Here is a 24,266-nt window from a genome sequence, read left to right on the forward strand (position 1 = left end):
CCCCCATCCCACCCCCGAGACACCATTTGGTTGCTCCCTTCCGTACTCCAGTTCTTCTGTGTGGTCAGTCAGGTGCTAGTTTGCCAACATGGATTCAGTAGTAAAAGCAGAGGCCTGAGTTTGAGGTTTGCATGATGGCAGAAGTCACGGCTCAATTTTCTGACGGAAGAAGACCAGACGAGTTACATGGGACTAATCTTTCCAGTAACTGGATAAACCAGGCTGTAGCCGCAGCTGAGAAGAATTAGGGGTTCTGGTGTACCAGGAATACCATTTTAGGTCTCTTGGTTCTGCAAGAGCAAGTGAAAGAGCCATTTCTGCCCCCATAAAACTTAACACCTGCTGTATGAAAAGGAATCATCACTTTGTATTTTGTACCACCAGTGGTTATTTGTGGATAGGATGCTTAGGACTCTGAGGATGACCGAGAGACACTCTGGAGCAATGCTTTATATATGGCAGAGTTCAGAAAACGGGGGTAGGAGTCTCTATGCATGAGTGTGTAGATCTGTAGCTGTGCATCATCAAAGGTGTGTGAGGACGGGTCTTGCATTTTGTGGTTGATGCCTTCGCGCACACGTGAGTCTAAGCTGACCTGAGGAACAGGAGAGAAAATGCAGAGAGGAAACAAAATCATATAGGAAAATTAAAAAGAGACCAGGACTTAATGCAGAGTAAGAGGCCCAAAGCAGGAGATGAAACCAAGAGCAGCATCATTACAGCTTGGAAAAGTGGCTACATTATTACTAATATTTTTTCTAAGCTTTGGTCTTTAATCCCAAATCAGGTGGCCATCACTCCATTTTGTGTTAGTGACCGCTCGCGATTCCCTCATAAGCAGGGCAATGAATCCCAATGAATTCCAGGGGCTAAGCCTATTCAGGGGTAGTGTTCAACACCTCCCTGGACAGCTCCTTTAATGTGTGAAGAAAAAGACTAGTAAAAGATTAATTAGAAACCACCAGCCCTCCTTTGGTTAGGTGTGTGTCTATGTGACTCCACTATGTTGGACTAGGACACTGGCAGACCAGGGATCGAATCCCTGCTCAGCTATGGAAACCCACTAGGTGATCTTGAAAAAGTCGCACTCAGCCTGAGGGAAGCAGGGGCAAATCCCCTCTGAACAACTTCTGCCAAGAAAACCCTGTGAAAATTTGCCATCAGTCAGAAACTATTTGAAGACAACTACAATGTGCCTTCAAACTCTCTATTGCTTTATGGTGGCCCAATGAATTTCATAGAGATTTTTTATGCAAGGAATCCAGTTGGCCTTTCTACCAGTGGAGGTTTCATTCTGGAACCCCTGAAGATATCAAAAATTGTTGAACCTCAAGTCCCATTATCGTCAATGGATGCTGATAATCTGCTGATGATAATGGGGTGGAGCCATTTGCCCACCAAAACCAAGGGTTGACTATATTTAGAGGTGGTTTACCCTTGCCTCCCTCTGAAACATGGCTTACAGGACCTGGAATTCCTTGGCAGTCTCCCATCCAAGTACTAGCCAGGGCTGACCTTTATTTACCCTGTTGATTATACTGGATTTGTTTTGAGCCATATTAAATAATAGTATCTAGTACCTCCTTGGGCGAAAGGATGGAGATGTAATCTTCGTAGATAATCCGTGCCTTCTCCTCAATGGCATGCTTGTTACACTCGCTTTTGAGTTCCTCGCAAGCCAGCCAAAAGAGCATGTTCTCCTCGCTGTACTCAGTCCGTAAGAATTCCCGGAACACGTTTCTGCCAGCTGGGTTTTTCATCAACTTGTCAAATGACTGGGACCAACCTTTGACTTCCTCAGAGGTCGGCTTGGCGCTGTAAGTGCGGTCCCCATCCAGTGGAAAACCACATGCAAGGAACCACGAAGAACATATAGAGAATACGCAAAGATAATTCAATGAGACTCTAGCCAAATCCTGCTGGATCACAGCAGTTTACCCTCCATATACAGTCCAGCTGAGTGTTCTCAAAAACAGTATGCTGCATCTCCAAGTGCAAAATTAATATTCCTATCTATCTATCTATCTATCTATCTATCTATCTATGGGATGTACAGTCTGCCCTCCCCTTACATGGGGGGATCTGTTCCGGGGACACACACACACACACACACACACACACACACACACTTGCATATGGGGGAAAGACTGTATGCTCAAGCCCCATAGAAAATAATGGGACACGTGCTAGTGGCGGCGCGGGTACATGCCCCATTACTTTTGCTGGGGCTTGCCTTCCGCGTAAGCTCAAAGCCGCAGAAGGCAAGCACACCTATGGGAAGGGCTGACTGTATAACCTACCTCTAAATTTATTAGCGGAAAAGCGAGATTAAAATGTGATTATTTACTTACATTTTTTTTTAAAAAGAAAAATAATTTTGGGGGGAATGAGTTTGCCAATTTCATAGTCTTTAGTGAGGCTGATAGCAATGCTATGATTATTTTTTTTTGGGGGGGGGGTCAGGTTAGCTGTTTAAATACTAATCTGCTAGTGAGAAGGTGGGATAAGAATGCAACAACAAATTAAAAATGCAGTGTGCCCTCCCCTTACGCGAGGATCCGTTCCGGATCCCTCTGTGTAAGGGGAATTCCGTGCATGCTGGAGCCCCATTGGAAGTAATGGAGGCTCGTGCCCACGACGGCACAGCAGTGCAGCAGCGCACGCACACACCATGGGCACGCACCCCATTCTTCCAGGGCATTCATCGGGCTCTTCCGCCATGGCTTTCAGCGTATGATTTAAAAAATGGAAATAAATTTTTGAGAATGGGCCTGATAGCTCACCAGTTCTTCTGGGAGCAGGCATGGAGACTACAGTTCTGAAATTGTGAAATACACAACAGCCCTACGTGCAACTAAGGCAACTCACCAAGATTCACAGTTTGGTATGGTCTCCAGTTTGGTGTCTCGCGATGCCCGCCATGCCCGCTCACGATCTTCATTCCTAACCACAAAAAAGGAAAGGGAGAAGTTGGAATGGGACAGACGCAACACCACAACTGAAGCCCACAACAGCACAACTAGATTGGGAGGAGATTTTATGAATGGAAAGCTGCTCCAGCAGATGCAGTCTCTTAAGAATGGGGCTGGAGTACACAAAAGCTTCACCCAATTGAAACTTGTTTGTCTGTAAGGTGCTTGCTGCAAGACACCTTGTTACTGTATATACTCATGTATAAGTCTAGAAATGTTAATCAAAAAATTGAACAAAAAACTTATGTCGAATTATCCACAGGTCAATTTAAGTTCTGTACTTTAACTCCTATATAATAAAGGAACCATCCCCAGGTAAAAGCCAAGAATGCAATCTGCCTTGGAAACACTGACCCCCTTCTATTCTGTCATCCATCAAGTCTTTAGTGTGAGCATAAAAATTTTTGCCAACTGGAGTTTTGAAAGTTCTTTGGCATCATTTTCATATTGAGGAGGAAGCTAACTTGTTTTCTGCTGCTCCAGAGACTAGGACACGGAGCAATGGATGCAAGCTCCAGGAAAAGAGATTCCACCTCAACATTAGGAGGAACTTCCTGACAGTAAGGGCTGTTCGACAGTGGAACACACTTCCTCGGAGTGTAGTAGAGTCTCCTTTTTTGGAGGTCTTTAAGCAGAGGCTGGATGGCCATCTGTCAGGGATGCTTTGATTGAGATTTCCTGCATGGCAAGGAGTTGGACTGGATGGCCTTTGCGGTCTCTTCCAACTCTATGATTCTATGATCCTTTGTTTCATCCTTTAGATCAGCAGTTCTCAACTTGTGTGTTGCGACCCCTTCGGGAGGGCGAACGGACCTTTCACAAGGGTTGCCTAAGACCATTGGAAAATACATATTTCCTTTTTTAAAATTGTTTTATTGTTTTAAAATAGCAACATACAAAACAGAAAAACACATATTTCTGATGGTCTTAGGAACCAAGACGAAAATAAATTTATGGGTGGGAGACACCACAACATGAGGAACTGTATTAAAGGGTCATGGTATTAGAAAGGTTGAGAACCGCTGCTTTAGATCCTTTGTTATATGCCCCTGTGTTTTACCCTCAACTTATCCATGGGTCATATTCAAATCCATAATTTGGGCCCCAAAACCTGCCCTCAATTTATACATGAGATTGACTTATAGTCAAGTATATACGGTATTTTAGCTAAGGATGAATCCATCCACACTGCAGAAAAAATCCAGTTTGACACTGCTTTATCTGTCATGGTTCAGTGCTATGGGATTCTGGGAACAACCATGGCAGTTAAAGTGGTGTGAAACTGGATTATTTCTGCAGTATGGATGCAGCCACCAAGGAACACAGCTTTTCCCCCTGGAAATTAACTAACCAGAGTCCTGTGATTCTCTGAATCATCCAGTAGAGGTCAGTGTTGCCTCACAATTTAGGAAACAACAGGGTCCCTAACCAGGCATCTGGAAAGGAATACCTTCAACAGGGGTGGGTTTTGGTCACCTTCTACATATGTATGTAAGGTGAGTGTTGGAAAAGCAGAAGCACCACTTACTTGTGGTAGCCCTCCACACAATTCAGAATGCTGTAAAACCAGCCTTCTGAATTATGCGCAATCTCAATGGATATGGGCATGGGGCTGGTTTTGCAACTGCTCCAACTGCCCTTGTTGTTTTTGTGTGCCTTCAGGTCGTTTCCGACTTATGGTGACTCTAAGGCGAACTTTTTGTGGGGTTTTCTTGGCAAGTTTTTTCAGAGGGGTTTTTGCCATTGCCATCCTCTGAGGCAGAGAGAGTGTGACCTGCCTAAGGTCATTCCGTGGGTTTCCATGGCCAAGACAGAATTCAAACCCTGGTCTCCAGTGTCTTAGGCCCTGTGCAGATCAGCCATAAAGGCTGGCCGGGGGGGGGGGGAGTTGGGGCATAGAGTCCACATGACACACACCTTGACTCCGCCCCCAGGGTGCCGTGACACCGTGCGCTGCTCCACAGGGACACCACACCACATCATGGCTCTCTTCTGGTGCTGTGTCTGCATGAAGCAGAACTGAAGGAACGCCATAAAGCCACAGCACTGTGGTTATCGCACCCTTTGCAGGGCGCAAAAAGGTGTCACTTTTTGCACCCTGCAAAGGCCAGATCAGGGCTGTGGTGTGTGGTTGCCACAGCCCCGATCTGGCTGAAAAGTGGTGGCTTGAGGCCGCCCCTTCTGAGCTCTGTACAGCCCCTATGTCCAGTGCTCAAACCACTACACCACGCTGGCCCTTATTCTGTTCTATCTCTGGCTAAAACTGTCCTGTGTCAAGCTAAAAGGTAAGCTGACTCTCTTGGCAGCCTCCTCGAGTGGCAATTCACCTTTTAAACAAGTTGCAGACCTCTTGCGCTGTTTAACTTTAAAAGAGATTGCTTGGCAGTGAAGTTGCCACCTGAGCCAGTATAAGTCACAATAAAGTTGCTCCTGTGAGCTAGTGTAACCAGCAGCGAGTTCCCCTGGGCTACTACTGTGTAACCAGCAGCAAATTTGATATTTGGGCTGTCATAATTGGCAGAAAAGTTACTCCTCTGGGCTAGTGTAAACAGCAACAAAATTGCTCCTCTGGACAAGTGTAACCTGCCCTGATAGTGACAACTGGGCTAGTATTATGGGCAGCAAAGTTGCCCTCCTGGACCAATGTAACCAGCAGTGAAGTTGGCACCTGGGCTAACATAAACAGCAGTGATGTTGCCCCTCTGGGCTGTTTCAGCCCAAAGGGTTTCCAAGGCACTGCAGATCAAGGTGTTGGGAAATGACTGAAATGCTCTCCCAGATGTGGAATTCACTGAGAGGAGCAGTTGCAGCAAGACCCCAAAGGATCTTCCCGTTTTTGTGCACAGAAAAACATGTTTTCCTAGGAAGAATAAATCCTTCACAGCAGTCCAGGACAGTCATTGTTAGGGTGAAAATTGCCCAAGATTCTTGTTGGTCTACTATTCTTCCCAACGAGGTATCCTGACTGACAGGAACCCTGTTTTTTGACCCAATAACAAATAATGAATGTATTTTCAATTCCTACAGTGACTGAGGTCATGCTGAGAGGTTGCATACCATAACTTTCCACCAGCATAGCTGCATTGGAATGAGACAACTGTACAGTAGAGTAACTGATCATGTGCTGAGTTGAGTGGCAATGCTGCTGTCTCATCAGTGGCAGAACTACTGGAGCTTTACAAATGCACAGGTTCTCTTACAGAAGCTGTTGAGACATTTTGTCTGATGCCAAACAGTTGCATTCAATTCTGGGATAGGAATTGGAGATACACACTTTGAATACCAAAATCAGGATTGTCTATGCCATTGTACAATGAACCCTTTGTATTGATGACCTGGAGATCTATGGATTTTATCACTTGTGAATCACCATGTCAACACAGAGAAATGTAAGGTACTGCACTTAGGGCAGAAAAATGAAATGCACAGATACAGGATGGGAGACACATGGCTGAATGAAAGTACATGTGAAAGGGATCTAGGAGTCCAAGTAGACGATAAGTTGAACATGAGTCAACAGTGTGATGCGGCAGCTAAAAAGGCCAATGCAATTTTAGGCTGCATCAATAAAAGTATAGTGTCTAGATCAAGAGAAGTAATTGTGCCATTGTATTCTGCTCTGGTCAGGCCCCACCTGGAATATTGTGTCCAGTTCTGGGCACCACAATTCAAAAAGGACATTGAGAAACTGGAGCGTGTCCAGAGGAGGGCAACTAAAATGGTGAAAGGTCTGGAAACCATGCCCTATGAGGAACGACTCAGGGAGCTGGGGATGTTTAGCCTGGAGAAGAGAAGGTTGAGAGGTGATATGATAGCCCTGTTTAAATATTTGAAAGGATGTCATGTTGAGGAGGGAGCAAGCTTGTTTTCTGCTGCTCCAGAGAACAGGACCCGGAACAATGGATGCAAGCTACAGGAAAAGAGATTCCAGCTCAACATTAGGAAGAACTTCCTGACAGTAAGGGCTGTTCAACAGTGGAACACACTCCCTTGGAGTGTAGTGGAGTCCCCTTCCTTGGAGGTCTTTAAGCAGAGGCTGGATGGCCATCTGTTGGGGATCCTTTGATTTGGATTTCCTGCATGGCAGGGGGTTGGACTGGATGGCCCATGCAGTCTCTTCCAACTCTATGATTCTATGTCACATATTATTCAATGGTGGTAGTGCATGTGGATGTGCTGATGCATCCACATTCATGTCACCACTGCTCAATTTTATGGGGCATGGCTGTCCAACATTTAGGGGTTGGGTGGGAGCTGCAACCCAACCCTCATGGATGGGAAGGGTCCACTGTATTTCTGATTTCTATATATAGTTGTGAAAGTTGGAAAGTGAAAAAAAACCTGATAAAAAGGAAATGATCTCATTTGAAATGTGGGCGCTGGAGCAAACTTCTACAGATACCATGGACTGCTAAAATGACAAATCAATGGGTCTTAGAGCAAATCGAGCCTGAACTCTTCCTAGAAGCCAAGATGACTAAGCTGAGACTGTCACACTTTAGACATATCATGAGAAAGAAAACATGACTCACTAGAAAAGACAGTAATGCTTGGTAGGGTAGAAGGCTGTACAAAAAGCTGAAGACTGTACTCCAGGTGGATATACTCAGTCAAGAAAGCCATGGTTCTGACTGGCATGTCAACCCATGGCAAGACCTGAGCAGGGCTGTTGATGACAGGGTGACTTGGAGATCTGTCATTTACTAGGTTGCTATAAATTGAAGTCAACTTGACAGCACTTAGTAACAACATCAATATGCACTATGTACAGATGCACACTGTGTGCTAATACATACTGCATATGGATGCACATTAGTTGTGCATTTGCTTACACATTTATTGTTTTGGTTCAGTTGCATGATGCTGCCACTGAGCACAAGGCTTCTACATAATTAAGACATAACTCCTCGTGAGGAGATTTGCACTATGCAACCCCAGTGCAGGATCTTAGCCCTGGTGTGCAGCCTCTGAACATAGCCCTAGGTCTACAACCTCAGCCACAGTGGAATCGAAGAACCTCTTAGAAAGTTCAACTTGTTTCTGGTGTAACACTTGCATAATCGGATCAGGTTACCACCCTTTGAACAATCTCTTAGAAAGCACAACCGTTTCTATATGGTATACGTACAAGTATACCTTATAAACTACCAAGATTCCAGCCAATTATTGGCTGGATGATTCACTCTGGGAATGTTGGTAAATATACTGATCTCACCATTTAACTGACTGAAGTTTGCAAATATAAAGCAAAAATGTTAACACTTTCTCTTTTGCAGACTACAAAAGCCATGTTGTTTGAGCTTTATTTTATTATTATTATTATTATTATTATAGCCTTCCATATCCATGGATTTTTTTATCCATAGATTCAAACATCCACAGCTTCAAAATACTTTAAAAATATGTAAATTCTAAAAATCAAACCTTGATTTTGCCATTTTATATAAGGGATACCTTTTTAAGATGCTATTGTATTTAATGGGACATGAGCATCCACGGATTTTAGTATCCACAGGAGAGAGGGGGCTGGAACTAAACCCCAGCAGATACCAATGGTCCACTGTATTATCATTTTATTTATTTATACCTCACCTTCCTCCCAGTATATGAACTCAAGACAGGGCTCATATACATTGGTCAGAATACTCTGGACTGCTCTTCTTTCTTCTTTTTTTAATGCCACCTTTCCTCCAACTTTGGACCATCAAACACTTAAAGCACTACCAGGAACAATGGTGCCACATGTGCACATTTCATTGTCACATCCTGCCTCCAGCCAGAGGGCAATTGACCATGCAGGGAATGAACAAGACCACAGAAATCCTCCTTCAAAAGAGGTAATTTTGAGCCCCACACCCTCCTCTGGCTCATACCACTGGGGTTAATGGACACACAAAAAAGGACATACGGACACACATATCTGATTAAGGGTTTACTCTCTCCACATTTTTCCATCTCAGTTAAAAGTCTGTCTGGGGGCGTCTCTAAATTGTGTATAAGCCTGAATTTGCACTGGGCTCACTGCATGTTGTTTACATTATGTAGGTCAAAAACCCAAATTGGGTCCGTTTCCACAATGCCTGCACACAATTGAGGGTTTCCACCCCAACTCCTGCATTAAAAAGACTTAACCCTTTGCTCTGAGTTTTCCAGAAAGTCTGGAGCAAAATGCGGCCATGATGGCAGGCTGCCTTCCCACATGGTCCCTGAGCGCATCTCTGCCGAGTTGCTCTGTGGGAATGAAAGACTCTGGGTTCTGACCTCAGAGAGAATCACTGGCCAATTCGCAGGGACCGTCTTGGAAGGCTGCTGCACATAGTTTGCCAAAAACTCACAGCAAGTAATGGGGGATTCGGGTGGAATTTCATGGCCAGAATACTCCGGTGGCAGCCCCAAGTATTCTGACAAATGTAGACAATCCTTGCCTTACATTGGGGAAGTGTTCTTGGTAGAGCTCAATAGAGGATATGAGGAATATTATGGACTAATGCCTAGCAAAAGATCACCTATTGTACCAACAGTAGCTTTATAACAAGGGTGGGCAAATTGAGCCCCACAGGCCCCTGGAATCCACTCTCTGAGGCATCCCACCAGTCCCTAAAAACCCACCAATACCCACCTTGATTTTTTTAAAATGGCATAATTTTCCAGCCATACTTGGCCCTTAAACCAGACAAAAACATGCAAAGGCTGTCAAGACGGATCTCTTCCGGCAGGCCTTTCCGGAATAGATAACCTTGGCCTCAGGAACCCTGTTCTTATGAGAGTCCCCAAGGTCCTCCTTGGAAATGCTACCGTAGTTTACTGTTTTATTTGTTTTGTTCTGTTTTGTTTTTGTCTTGTAATAAGGTGTATGTGTTAATGTTGTTTAATTAGTTGGTTTTAATTATAATTGATTTAATAATTTTTTAAGGGGGGGAGGGAATTTTGATCTACAATGTATTGTATTTTATCGTTGTTAGCCGCCTCAATTGACCTCAAGGGGCGGGATATAAATAAACTTTTATTATTATTATATTATTATTATGAAGTATCTAAAACATATAAAAACACCCTCACTCCATTCCTACAACAGTCCAAGAATCACCATTTTCTTCTGCAGTCTTTGTCAAAATGATGGGAGTCATGCAGCAACACTTTAGTCTCATTTTGAGAGGGGCTGCAGAGGAAAATGGGGGTATTTGGGCTTGCTGTGGGCAGTGTGGTCCATGCGGGGGGGGGGGGAATTCTGGGAGAACAATGCCTTCCACACAGTTTCCCATCTCTACTGTATAGGATTCAGGTAGAAGTCTTTGCCAGCCCTGCCATTTGGAAGCTTTCTTTTAAAGAGAATGCTGGGTAACTTCTGCAGGCAACGTTTGTGCTCTGCCACTGAGTTGTGACCCTCTTCCCACTGGAATCATTGGCTGATCAGTGATCTGCAGCAAAACAGACACTCTAACTAAGATCCTGTATCAAGGAGACCAAGCATTATTCATGCCTTCCAAGTCATTTTTGACTTATAATGACCCTATGCTGAATCTATCAAAGGCTTTTCCTGGCAAGAGTCACTCCAAGGAGGTTTGTCACAGCCCTCCTCTGAAGCTGGAAGAAATTGCTGACTTACCTAAGGTCAACCAGTGGGTTTTCATGATTGAGTGGAGAACTGAACTCTTGTCCCCCAGAGTCCTAGTCCAACACTGAAACCACTATGCAATGCTGGCTCTCACAGCTTACCTCACACCGCTTCGTTAGTGGTTTGTGATCTGGCTCAATTTACGTGAACCCAATGTGCAAGCATGCACAACTATGCACAAAGGACATGAGAAAGCACACACAAGGCACAACCATGTGCAATGGCACCATATGCCCAGTCCTGCTAACACAATACTGAAATACAGAGGTTCTGCATCAGATAAAAAAGGACAGTAATGTTTGGGGGGCAGAGGGGAGCAAGTGTGACTGCATGGGACCTTTGGCCCCTCCTGATACTCTCTAAAAACCCTAGACTGCACATTTTTAATGGTAGTGATTTTTCACCCCCAGAAGCACCCACAGTGTCTCAAAACCACTGCAAAACACAATGGGTTTGCCTCTGGCCCTCACATTCCACCACAAAGGAAAAAGATCTGTCAAATTCAAAACTGGACATGACATAACATCGCTTTTGGTCACACTGAGTATACCAATGTGGTCCACTGGAGGAGAGAGGAATTAAAAATTGCCCATCTACAGTTACCAACCCCTGTCCCTAGGGAACTTATGCATGAATATGATACCAGAAGATCTCTGAATCCAGGTGCAATGTGGAGAAAGTAGAAATGGAGATGTTTATGTCCCCTCTTTTTAATACTTGAACCCAGGGCCAGCCAAAGCTGAAAGATGGGAGATTTAGGGCAAATAAGAGGAAGCCATCCTTCACACACAGCACTGAGTAGAACTGTAAAATTCCCTGCTGCAAAATATAGCAATGGCTGATGGATCCAGACATGCTACTCCATACAGCCTAAGCTAGGAAAGGCTTCTATTTACTAAAACAGATCACAGGGAAATTAGCCAATACATAATACCCTAAATCCAGCACACACAGAAAAACTCCCAGACCCAAACAAAACTGGATGCATAGTGGTTTCAAAAGCCTCCGCACACTGTGAAGCACAAATATAAGACCATCTGTTCAAGATGGCGTTTATACTTACTTTGTCAAACACTCCCCCGATTCGCCTCCAGCGATAAACATGCTGAAGTATGTGGCCCATCCCAAAGAGTACAGCTGAACATCAGCCAGCAAAGGCCCAGGCAACCGTCTGTAAATTTCCCATAATGTAGGAACCAGCATCTTGGAACTGAATGACAGTCCGCCTAGTCTATCTAAGCTAGCTTTTTGATTCTGATGTGGCCAGACTCTCAATCAAAGCATCCCTGACAGATGGCCTCTGTTTAAAGACCTCAAAAGAAGAACACTCCTTCTGGCTTTTAATCCAAACTAAATGCATACAAGTTGCTGATACTGAGGTGGGAACCAAGAGCCATCCATACTAATCCCTTAGACCTGGATGGGCAACTAAGATCTCATGATATAGAGCAGGACATAAATATTTTAAAGAACATCCAGGAGTGACCATATAACACCAATATTGAAGTCACTCCACTGGCTGCCTATTAGTTTTCGGGCACAGTACAAGGTGTTGGTTGACACCTTTAAAGCCTTACATGGCTTGGGCCCAACTTATCTAAGGGCTCACCTACATCCATATAATCTGCCCTGTACACTCAGGTCCTCTGGGAAGAATTTATTGCAACCTATAAAGACCAGACTGACTGCAACTTCCCAGAGGACCTTTTCTGCAACCGTTCTCAGTCTATGGAATTGCCTGCTGGATGAGATCCATCAAATTACCAACTTAGACAGCTTCAAGAAAGCTGTCAAGATGGATCTTTTCCGGCAGGCTTTTCCAGAATAAACTACTCAGCCATGTGGTGATTCCCCCACATATATATGACGACTCTGCTACTGTTATTGGTTTTCAATATTTATGTAATTTTAAATCTTATATTGTTTAATCTTTTTTAAGGGGGGTACTTGGTAAAAATGGATGTACTATTTTAACTGTTGTAAGCCACTTTGATTATTTTAACAAAAAGTGGGGTATAAATAAAAAGTTTTAATTTTTTTTTTATTTATAAAGAAAAGAAAACAATTGCAGAAGGAGCAGAGATCATTTCAACCACTGCACCCTACCAGAGTGGCAATAATGGGTCCAACAAAACAAGAAGTTTTGTTTTTAGTCAATCTTTCATTATTTTGAAGATCAGTGTGAAGGAAGGGTGGAGCATCTCTTTCACCCTCAGAACTGAATTCAGTTCTACTGAAGTTCTTGAGGGAGCACAATCCAGTGATAGCTGAGCCCCAAAATACCAACTGCAGCTGGTGTCTCTTAGTAGGGTGGCGAATCCAGGTGTTAAGGCAGTGGTGGCGAACCTATGGCACAAGTGCCAAAGGGGGCACTCAGAGCCCTTTCTGTGGGCACACATGCTGTCACCTCAGCACAGAGTTTGCCAGAGTTCATCAGCCTCTGCCCCTTGTATCTCATCCCTCCTTAACTTCAGCCTGTGAGGGAGAGAATAGGCTGGCCCAACTCCATCAGGGCTAGCATGAAGAAGAAGAGCCCTCCATCTGCCTTGGTCCAGGCCTCAGAAGGAGAGAAGAATGTTGGAGCTCATCCCCTCTCCTCCCCTCCCACCATTCCCTTCTTTTGTGTCGTGTCTTTTTAGATTGTAAGCCTGAGGGCAGGGTACCCTCTATTATCCCCTCTGTTGTAAGCCACCCGGATTCCCAGTGATTGGGTGGCATATAAATAAATCCTATTATTATTATTATTATTAGAAAGCCAGAAGGACATGGAACTTTGTGATAAATAGTGGGCTTTTGGTTGCTGTTTGGGCACTCGGTCTCTTAAACGTTTGCCATCACTGTGTTAAGGGTTCTAATCCAGGGTTTGACTGCCATCAAGTCGACTTTGAATGAGAGACCTCCCAACCCCTTGGTCATCATCAGCTCTGCTCAGATCTTGCAAACTAGGGCTGTGGCTTCCTTGAACAAATCAATACACAGCTTGGGTTCAGGTTAATCGAAGGACTGTATATGTATTTATGAACCATAGTTTTTTGGGGTTTTTTGGGCTATGTGGCCATGTTTATGAACCCATTAGAGCACTACCATCTTCTAAAGAGGCCTTTCTCTCTGTCCTGTCACCTTCTCAAGCTGATTTGGTGGCTGCTCCCAGGTTCTGGAACTCGCTCCCTAGAGCAGACAGGATGGCTCCATCCCTGCTCTCCTTTCAGAGGGAGGTAAAAACATTTTTGTGTCATCTGGCTTGTTAAAACCGATAAGGGTTGGGCTTCTAAATGCACAGCATTCAGACATCAAAATTGTATATAGTTTTAATGCATTTCAATAATTTTATTGTGTAATGTTTTTAACATGATAAATTGTGTAATTTTAAAAAACTTTATAATCACACCTTTAATGCTTTTGCATTGCATTGTTTTTAATTTGTACTGTTTGAAATTTGCCTGGAGTCCCTATATTGGGTGAAAGACAGAAGAAACAAACAAACAAACAAATAGTAGTGTAGTCTTCTTCTTTTCCTAGTACCTTCCAGTTTGCATGTGTGTGTAAGTTGCCTGTCATTTTATGGTGACCCCATGAATTTCACAGGGTTCTCTTTGGCAAGGAATACTCAAAGGTGGTTTTGCCAGTTCCTTCCTGCTGAAATATAGCCTACACCACCTGGTATTTGTTGGTTGTCTCCCATCCAAGTACTATCAAAGGCTGACTCTGCTTAGCTTCCAATATCAGATGGGAATGGGTGTCTTTAGAATATTTAGGCCCAGCATTATTGTCTTTCTCCAATGAGTCATATCATCTCATGTTATATCCAAAGTATATAATAGCCTCAGTTTAGTCATCTTTACTTCCAGTGTGAGCCAACCTCCACTGGCATTAAATAAGGCTTAGGAGAGGCATTTAAATGTTTAGAATGGGAGAAAAAAAAAACATACACAAGCTGGGATGGAATGATGGAACTATCAGGAAGGATATGTGGCTACCTGTGTACTTCAGGAGAACTGGATTTACCTCCTCTCCCCAGTTTATAAACACACCACACATGAAATGGGCTATCGCAAAATATCCCTGTATTTCTGGCTTTGTTAGGTAATCATATACCCATGCAGGTAACACAAACAATTATATTCAATAGTAGCAGAAGACTTCCATCCTGTCCATACCAGACTTTTCCCAATCACAGTCTGCACACCATACTTACCATGAGCAACTGCAGCAGCAACACCAGCAGAGGCAGCAGGGATTGGCCCGTCGATGGTTGCTGGCTCGTCGCAGTGCTGTTGGAGAAGTCTCATGCTGGGACATTGGAAGGGGTCTCTCCGGGTACTCTGGCTCTGGGTACTATCAAGAAAGGAAGCAAAATGGAGAAGGTAAGAGAGAGAAGGCACTCAACCAGCTACTGAGGAAGAACAGAGGACAAGTACGAGTACTGCTGTGTGTAATGATGCAACTGGACTTAAGATAAAAGAACGCTCAGCTGCTGGCATGCTGTAAGGTGAAAGGAGAGTCTCAAGTTGCACAACACATAGACAACCAAGGAAGCCAAGGGTTCTGAGTCTGCAAGATCTGAAGAGGGTTTCTTGCAGGTCCCTCATTCACAAGTTGAAGCCAACTTGATGGCAATTAATAGGAAAAGTCGGCATGTCAGCAAAACTACACCAAGGTGTAGGGAAGAAACATTTTAAAAATATATATAATTAATTATAATTATAATTAAATTAATTTTTAACCCTGCCTTTAAAAGGTGTCAATGGAATTTCATCATATTTTTCTTCTGACCTGTGAGTGAGTGGATAATCTCAGCCAAGCAGGGATCACATAATTAACAAAATACTCCTGCGAATGAATTTGGCTGTCTTTGTTTGACCTCATGGAGACAAATGGATTGGCAAGCAAAGCCAGTTGCATTCAAAGAAGCTTCCTCTTGTGTCAATCACATGGCTGATTCCACCCAATCAGGGATCATGTATTAAACAGGATGATGTCAAGATGCTACCTGGCCTATTAGATTTAGTTACAGGTTGATGTGCATAGTCAGTATAGTGTAGTGGGTTGAGTATTGGACTAGGACTCTGGTGAGATCAAGGTCTGAATCCCAGCTCAGCCATGGAAATCCATGAGGTGATGATATTATTATTATTATTATTATTATTATTATTATTATTATTAACCTTTATTTATGAAGCGCTGTAAATTTACACAGCGCTGTACATGCAATGATAGCATGTCACACTCTCTCAAGTCTCAGAAGAAGGCAATGTCAGCCCCACTCTGAACTAAACTTGCCAGGAAACCACTGTGATAAGTTTGCACTAGGGTCACTATGACCTGAAGGCACACAAAACAACAACAACAGGCTGATGTCACTTAGGGCAGCACTAAGAATGGTGATCCATGGACTGGTGCCCATCTGTGAGCTATGACTGCTGGTGTGTAGTACTTTTCCAGGAAAGAAAGAAAGAGTTGTAGTCAATGGACATAAATATGGTGCCAGTCTCTGGCACATTTAGGGGGGGGAAACTTTCATCGGCACCCCAAGACTGTAGAATAACCAGTTGGAAGGGGTCTGATAGCTAAACCAGCTGTCAAAATATAGAACACATTTGAAAACTTATCTATCCAGGCAGTTTTTAATCATGAATTTTAAACATGAATTTTATATTTAATGATTGTCCTATGTATTGTAATATAAATATTGCATAGAGATGGAGCTTAATATGTGTATTTTATGTAATGATTGTGTTTTAACTATGTTAAACTCCTTGAGCCATGGGGAGAGACGGATAAGAAATAATAATAATAATAATAATAATAATAATAATAATAAGCATTGACACAGGTCAACAAGGCCAGTTCAGGAATTGAATTGTTAAATTAGCTTACTCTTCCCACCATCTTGGGATGCAACTTGGGAGCAAGGGGATAAGTCTTAAGAAGGGAGTCCCTTTCAGTGCTGCCCAAAATGTTCACCAACACACATACACACACCATCTTTCTAATGAAGACTTTACTGTAAGACAAGATCAGGAGTTCACCTGTTTCCCCACTTCATAAACAGTCGGCATGAGCAGTTCTCTTCTGCCGTTGTGGACCACTGTGGCTGTCTCGTCTGGCCAAGGGCTGGCCACGTGGCCCGTTGACAACGGCCCTTCCTAGGGCCCCTGAGGCTTATGGGATGGCACCTGTGGAAAGAGAAAGACAACCGCTCTTAGCATCATCCCAACACAGTTCTCTCTTGGTGAGTTCTGAACACCAGACACTTAGGAAATCCCATGCTTTGTTTTGTTTTAAGCTATAGGTTGGCATCCGGTTGGTGATTCCTAACTATATTAGACCCATGGGGCCAATGGTTGCAGTCAACACATAGGAAAATCCCATAAATTCAGTGGGCCTACTCTAGTCGAGGTGATATTATTAGTTCTTTGATTTGTTGCTAGTTTGTTCATTCGTTCATTCTTTCATTCATTCATATCTTGCCTTCCTCCTAACACAGGAGCCAAAGTGTATATTAAAACCAGGTTCAGATTAAAAGCAATAGTGATTAAAAAGTTTAAAATAATTAAATAAACTATCATATTCAAACATTAATCTTAAACAGTACATGTTGCTTTTGAATGTACTACATCCTTGCTTTCCTAGGATAAGCACAGGGCTTACTTCCCTTCCCTTCCTGCTTTACCCTCACAACAGCCCTGAGAGGTAGGTAGTTCAGGCTCAGAATGGCACAAGGTCCCTCAGTTTCCATGCATATCCTATGAGCAGCTGTGACACAATGGGTTCAGCCTACATGCTCATCTGGGACTCTTTCACACTACACAGTTATAGCACTATGATTCCACTTTATCTGCCTTGGCAGCTTCCTATGGAATCCTGCAATTTGCAATTTAAGATTCTTAAGTGGCAAGAAACTCTGAAGAGGAGAATTTTAGACAGATGAGAATCTGTGCAGTTCTGCACTTATTCTACACAAAATAAATGGGCATTGCCTTTTTTTAAAATGCAGAAAATGAATGGAATGAATATTTATTATGGCGCACAGCCAGCACAAAAAGAAAAAGAAAAACAGCGACCGAGCATCAGAATAGTATATGCTCATATACACACAGCATAAGCAACGTATAATTACAACACCAACCTAGAGAATATCCAAAAAGTAAATTGTGTGTGTGTGTGTGTGTGTATAAAAACACGATACCGGTCCAGAATGTAGATATGGGTAGATAACTATAAACAGACCTATCTCCTGGAGTAAACATTTCAAGGTCATGGTTTCAGATTATCCTATTATATTAAAAAGTTATTAAAATATAAAACTTGTACAAATTCCTGTATATTAACATAATCAATCGATTTAAACAAAGTTGCATAGTATAGATTTAGATGATAGGGCCATTATTACATAATCTATCTGCAACAATTATAGCCGTATCGATTACTGCATCTGCTTTAAAAACTTTTTATGACTAGTAATAGCAGCTGCAAAGAATTTAGCAACTGTAAAAGTTATACATTTGCTGCAGTCTGCAAGGAGATAATCAAGATAAAACTTCTCTTATCTACCTGGACGTTGATGGATAATTGGGGTTATATAAGAGGCACGTATTTCAAATGCAGAAAATGGCAATTTCTGTGCAGAAAACCAGCACAGAAACCTGGATTTTCAGCACAGAAAATAACATCACATAGATTTTATTTTATTTTATTTTATTTTATTTTATTTTATTTTTGCACAGAAATCTGGGTTTTCTGGACAAGAAACTTGTTTTCTTCCCAGAAATTTGTTTTCTGTGCAAAAGACCACAGGCACTTTTTGTGCGTGGAAGAAGACCCGCAGTATTAACAGTCTTGTAAAACTTTATTTTTTATTACTTTCACTCAGCTAGAAGTAAAACTCGTAAATTTATTGTTCTCACCATCAAGAATGAAATTTACAAGGATTTATAGGTAGGCATTGTAGGTAGACCCCTCTCATTCCAGGGAGAAACTCAAAATCTGAGAGTGGCTCTATGCAGAGTATTTAACAGCAATCCAACTAAGCACATGTGTCTTGAAAATGCTTTTTATCAAGTGTGAACACTTGAGGTGCCCATATATATATATATACATACATACACACACACAGAGAGAGAGAGACAGACAGACAGACAGACAGACAGAGAAATGACATAACCACCAAGTAAGGATATGATAACTTGTAGACGTGAAAATACTATCACAAAGGAGGTCCCATAACTCCTCTGACACAGTGGTTTCAACAAAGTAACTCCAAGGTTGCTCAAGGTGGGAGGGACACCACACAGCTGGACCACTTCATCCTTCTAACATCCATGCAAGGAAGGCGAGATTGCCAGGGATGTATTCAAGTCTTTTACTCCAACTCTCAAGTCTCTACTTTCAAGTCTCAAGTCAAGTCTCAAGTCCTCACAAGCTACTTTTAAGTCAAGTCTCAAGTTTGGGAGCCAATTTTTCATAGAAGAAAAAGAAAAGGAGGCAGGGCACGTTTCTTGGAGGGGAACAGCAAATGCATTAAGCAATGGGCTTGAGGTGTACTTAACAGTCTGTTCCTGCTGCACATCGGAAGAACCCTCTAAACCTTTTCAAAAGCTATAGTTTTTTTATGGGTATTTTGGGCTATGTGGCCATGTTCTGGAAGAGTTTATTCCTGACATTTCGCCAGCATCTGAAGATACCAGCCACAGATGCTGGCAAAACATCAGGAATGAACTCTTCCAGAACACGGCCACACAGCCCAAAAAACCCACAAAAAACTATGGATGCTGGCTGTGAAAGCCTTTGACTTCACTTTTCAAAAGCTTTAGAAGGACCCTTCCACCTCAAGCTTGATGCCTAATGAATTTGCTGTTCCCCTCCGAGAAATGCATCCCACATTCTGTAGGTGGATATTGCCCCATCTGCTTAAGAAGGTGAATGACACCAGCCAGTTGATCACTAAGAATATGCAAGTCATAAGTTGAGTCAAGCCAGTGCATCATTTATGCAAATTCGAGTAACTGAAATTACTTGAGTCCGAGTCAATCAACTTGAGTCTAAATCACTGCAGACTGCTTTACTAACTCATGGCTTCCATGCTTTGTGGTGGCGAACTCATTCCATGTTGCAGTGTAGAATTTAAAGGAGCTATGCAAGGTGCTGAAAAATTCACCACTGTGGACAACTCCTCTAATGTTTTGAGTAAAACCCAGAACAGATTCAACATTCTACTGACAGGTCAACTACCAGCTGCCACTGGTCAACAATATTCAACCATGGCTGAGTCTCCCCAGTTTCTTCCTAGCCATGAGTCCAGTGTTCCCCTCATTGCAGTAAGTGGAGTGAGGACCAGCTACTTGTTTCTAATAAAACCAAAAGCTATGAAGACTGAAGGATCATGGGACTTGTGGTCCCAACAAGTAACATTTCTCAGGCGCGGGACAGACTGCCTGAAAAGGGTGGCCTGCCAGCGACCTAATTTCCTCTGGAGGGAAGCCACAGCCGCCAAACCGTGTGGCTTCCCTCTGCAGGAAAAAGAACCAAGAAAAACCAGTTTCTTTTTGCGTTGAAGTTGGAACGTAATGAGCGTGCCACTGGCGCACTCGTAACATAAGCGCTGCGTGGCAATGTGCAGTTGCCGTATAGTGCTTACGTAACAATGGCAGTGTTAGAGTTAGGGACCGTGCGGTTGTCGTGCGGTCCCTAGCTTTAAAATTGGCGCCAGCACGGCGCTTTTGCGCTGTCTGTACCACGCCTCAGTTCTGCTCAGGATTCACAACTGTGTCATGCAGCTTGACATAAGGGAGGTCACCTCCAACCATAAGAAAGGACAGATGGAATTCCAGGACACACGTTTTGCATAAGGATGGATTCCAGTTGATCTTTCATTACATAACACTGGCTTTCAGCTATTAACTGCATGTCAAATGATACTCATATTGCTTTTTATATTTGCTGAAGAGGCAAACTGTGCATCAAGTGGAGCCAAGGGCAACTATGGCACTCTGGAGTGTACAGTGGGCCCTCAGTATCTATAGATATTTCAAACATGGATTCAAGCATCCACAGCTTGAAAATATTTCAAAAATTTATAAAAGCTCAAAAGTTCTCAGCCTAACCAAGAAGGGGATCACCCAGAACAATGAAACTTATATGTTATTCCACATATTCAACCTGAAGTTCAGTTTGTTTCTTCTTTCTTTCACCCCTCCAAAACAAATTCTGATGTCTGGTCACGGAAATACTGCTTTGCTGATGCTATCACCTCCGAATCATTCAAAAATGTCCTTCCTTTCAAACCGTTTTTAATGTTCAGAAAGAGGAACTAGCCAGATGGAGATTAAGAGGTGATATGATAGCCCTGTTTAGGTATTTGAAGGGGTGTCACACTGAGGATGGAGCAAGTTTGTTTTCTGCTGCTCCAGAGACTAGAACATGGAATAATGGATGCAAGCTACAGGAACAGAGATTCCACCTAAACATTAGGAGGAACTTCCTGACAGTAAGGGCTGTTCAACAGTGGAACACACTCCTTTCTCAGAGAGCGGTGGAATCTCCTTCCTTGGAAGTCTTTAAACAGAGGCTGGATGGCCATCTGTCAGGGATGCTTTGATTGAGAGCTCCTACATGGCAGGGGGTTGGACTGGATGGCCCTTGTGGTCTCTTCCATCTCTATGATTCTATGGTTCTAAAATCTGGTGAGTAGGGTGTGTGGTCTAATATGCACTGAAACCCTAAATTCTTCAAAACAGCCATTATCTTGCCAATCCTATATGCAGGTGCATTGCCCTGCAAAAAGAGAACACCTTTCTGCATCTTCCCTCACTTGTTTTCCTTCAATGCTTCTTTTAGTTTGCACAGCAAGTTAGAATAGTATTCTCCATTAACTGTTTGGCTCTTCTGAAGACAGACAGCCATCAAAACACCTTCCTTATCCCAAAAGACAGTGACCATCACCTTTCCTGCTGACCTGCGAGCCTTGAATTTCTTTGGCCATGGAGAACCTGAGTGCCCCCACTGCAAGGACTTTTGTTTGGTCTTTGGATAGTGATGTAACCATATTTTATCAACAGTGACAAGTCATTCCAAAAAACCTTATCACTACATCATTCAAAATGCTGCAAAATCAACATAGAGGCATCCACTCGATTTCATTTTCAGATAGCATTCAAACATTTCGACACCCACTTGGCTGACAATGTTTGCATAGCCAAAACCCAATGTATTCCAGGGATAATCTCTAGTATCTCAGTAATTGATTTGAGATTTGCTGATCTGCAAAAAATTAGTTATGAACATGCTCAACCATTTCAGGAGCTGACATTGTTGAAAGTCTCCCAGACAAAGACATACAGAGTTTTAAAGGTCAGAACAAGAACTTTGAATTGTGCCCAGGAACAGACCCTTAGACAATGAAACTGTTTGAAATCATATAACCAGCCCCCGGTTGGCAGTCTAGACAGTGCATTTTGTACCAGCTGAATGAATGAATCAGTCAATCAATCAATACTGACAGCTAGTGGCTACAATGTCAGTAAGGTGGCAGATCTGTGCTGGGTGTTAGTCTGATCTTTAAAGGAGTTAAATCCCAGAGCAGGACTCAGAGCAAATTTACCATTCTCACCAACAAATGGACAGCAGATCCCAAGCCACTGTCAGGTGCTTTTTCCCAGGCAAAAAAGAGCCTCAAGAGTGATTGTCCATCTGGCAATTCCCCCGTCTTTTCCATCCAAAGGAGGCACGTTTTGATGAAAAAGACTATGGAAGTCCACAAAAAAGGCAAACCAATGAAGAAGTGAGTGGAGGAAATGAAACAGCTGGGTGTAAAGAAAGAGGAGCGAATAATCAAGAGGCAGACATAAGTCTGCTGACTGAGGCTGGTTATAGGGAAAATATTATTCCCTTGCTGAAACAGCTTTGTTGGCTACCAGTTTCCTTCCAGGCACAATTCAAAGTGATGCCTACAACCTATAAAAAACAATATAACATTGGTCCAGACTATCTGAAAGGCTGCGTCTTTAGATGCTACATGCATCACAGTCTGTGTTTTGTAACTTTAAAAACCTATAGCTATGTTGCAGAAACATAATATTAGAACACCCCAAAAACAGGTTGAAAACCACCTCTTGTAAAACGTTTTCTGCGATGGCCCCTAGACTTTGGAACAACTTACCAGAAGAGATCCACCTTATACCTTCTTTGGAAGCGTTCAAGAGGGCATTGAAGACGGATCTCTTCTGGCGGGCCTATCCAATGGATCTCCTCTAATCTGATTTTGAACATCTGAATATGATGACTCGATTCTTACGACTGTGAGAAATACTGTAACAACTCTTCCCCTTTGCATTTTTGATTGATGTCTTTTGTATGTATTTTATGATGTTTTTACTGTTGTAATCCTGCTTCGATCCGAAGGGAGAAGCGGGAGATATAAATAAAATTTAATAATAATAATAATAATAATAATAATTTCTGTCTAAACTACAAAAGATGAACATCTGGGCATTGGCAAGAGAGCTCAAATGTGCATCAGGCACGTTGGAAGATGACTTGGATCTTCTGATGTCCAATGGACATATCTGATGCACATCTGGAACTTCTGATGCACACTGGGTGCTCTTGTCATGCTGTGGCGCTTCCTAGCTGCAGCCTGGATGTGCAGTGGGGAATGTCCCAATGCAAGTCAGTATCCATTTTACATTGGACCATGGCACATCAGCTACTCCACCGTTGCACAATGGATACTGTTACCCCAAATGGCAGGGACATTTTTTAAAAGAAGTAGAAAAAGGGAACAACAGAGGATTAATTGGGACTGTCCCTGCTGAACTGGGACAATGGAAGTATTTGGGTCAGTTATACCTTGAATGCAGTTATACATTCGATGCTTATGCCAGCCTCAGCTGGAAAGGAGGAAAATATTTTAAAAGAATTTAAAAATATTTTCCTCCTTTTCAGCTGAGGCTGGCATAAGCATCAAATGACTCACTGAACTACAAAACCCAGGATTCCATAGGTTGGAACCATGGCAGCAAAAGTGGAATAACAGCGCAAGAACTGTGTAGTGTGAATGGGTCCCAGGTGCAGGATCCAATTTGTGTGAGTCACAGATACAGTGAAGAAGGCAAGGGAAAAATGCTCCAGCCAAAACAGCTCAACCAAAGTGACATGACCGACTAGCAACTGGAAGGGGGTGGGGAGTGCAGGCCCCAGATGTTGCTGAACTACAACTCCCATCATTCCACACCACTGACAGTACCAGTTGTGGCTGCTGGGAACTACAGCCCAATCATATTTACTAGTCTGCCAATTTTAAAAAGGTTTTCAAAATTTGTTTCTAAATATGTAAGGTGGCAAAAACATCCTCCAGATGTTTTGGACTCCAGCTCCCACTATCTCTGACCATTGGCTATACTTTCTGAGGCTTATGGGAGCTGAAGTCCAAAGCATCTACAGCAGTGGTTCCCAAAGTTCGGTCCTCCAGATATTTTAGACTTCAGCTCCCACAATCTCCGATTGTTAGCCATGCTTTCTGAGGCTTATGGGAGCATCTAGAACAGTTGTTCCCAAACTTTGGTCCTCCAGATGTTCTGGACTTCAACTCCCACAACCTCTGACCGTTGACCGCTTTCTGATGATGCATATGGGAGTTGAAGTCCAAGGCATCTAGGGCAGAGTTTCCCAAATTTTAGTCC

The 24,266-nt window shown here is 42.9% G+C and overlaps 1 protein-coding gene across 3 annotated transcripts in view; it reads right to left on the minus strand.

Moving 5' to 3' along the window:
• Nucleotides 1-343: 343 nt before the first annotated feature.
• RGS19 (regulator of G protein signaling 19) overlaps nucleotides 344-24,266 on the minus strand; it is a 76,426-nt gene continuing 52,503 nt past the window's right edge. For all 3 annotated transcript variants that reach the window (XM_089513582.1, XM_089513581.1, XM_089513583.1), the window contains 5 exons: nucleotides 16,617-16,763; nucleotides 14,783-14,922; nucleotides 2,869-2,943; nucleotides 1,581-1,815; nucleotides 344-595 (listed from right to left, as the gene is read on the minus strand). In XM_089513582.1, coding sequence (XP_089369708.1) covers nucleotides 407-595; nucleotides 1,581-1,815; nucleotides 2,869-2,943; nucleotides 14,783-14,922; nucleotides 16,617-16,646 — 669 coding nt within the window. In that variant the 5' untranslated portion in view covers nucleotides 16,647-16,763 and the 3' untranslated portion in view covers nucleotides 344-406. The remainder of the gene's footprint in view (nucleotides 596-1,580; nucleotides 1,816-2,868; nucleotides 2,944-14,782; nucleotides 14,923-16,616; nucleotides 16,764-24,266) is intronic.

Source organism: Sceloporus occidentalis, unplaced genomic scaffold (genome assembly GCF_023333645.1).
Source record: "Sceloporus occidentalis isolate IW3139 unplaced genomic scaffold, rSceOcc1.0.p SCAF_3, whole genome shotgun sequence".
Classification (NCBI taxonomy): Eukaryota; Metazoa; Chordata; class Lepidosauria; order Squamata; family Phrynosomatidae; genus Sceloporus; species Sceloporus occidentalis.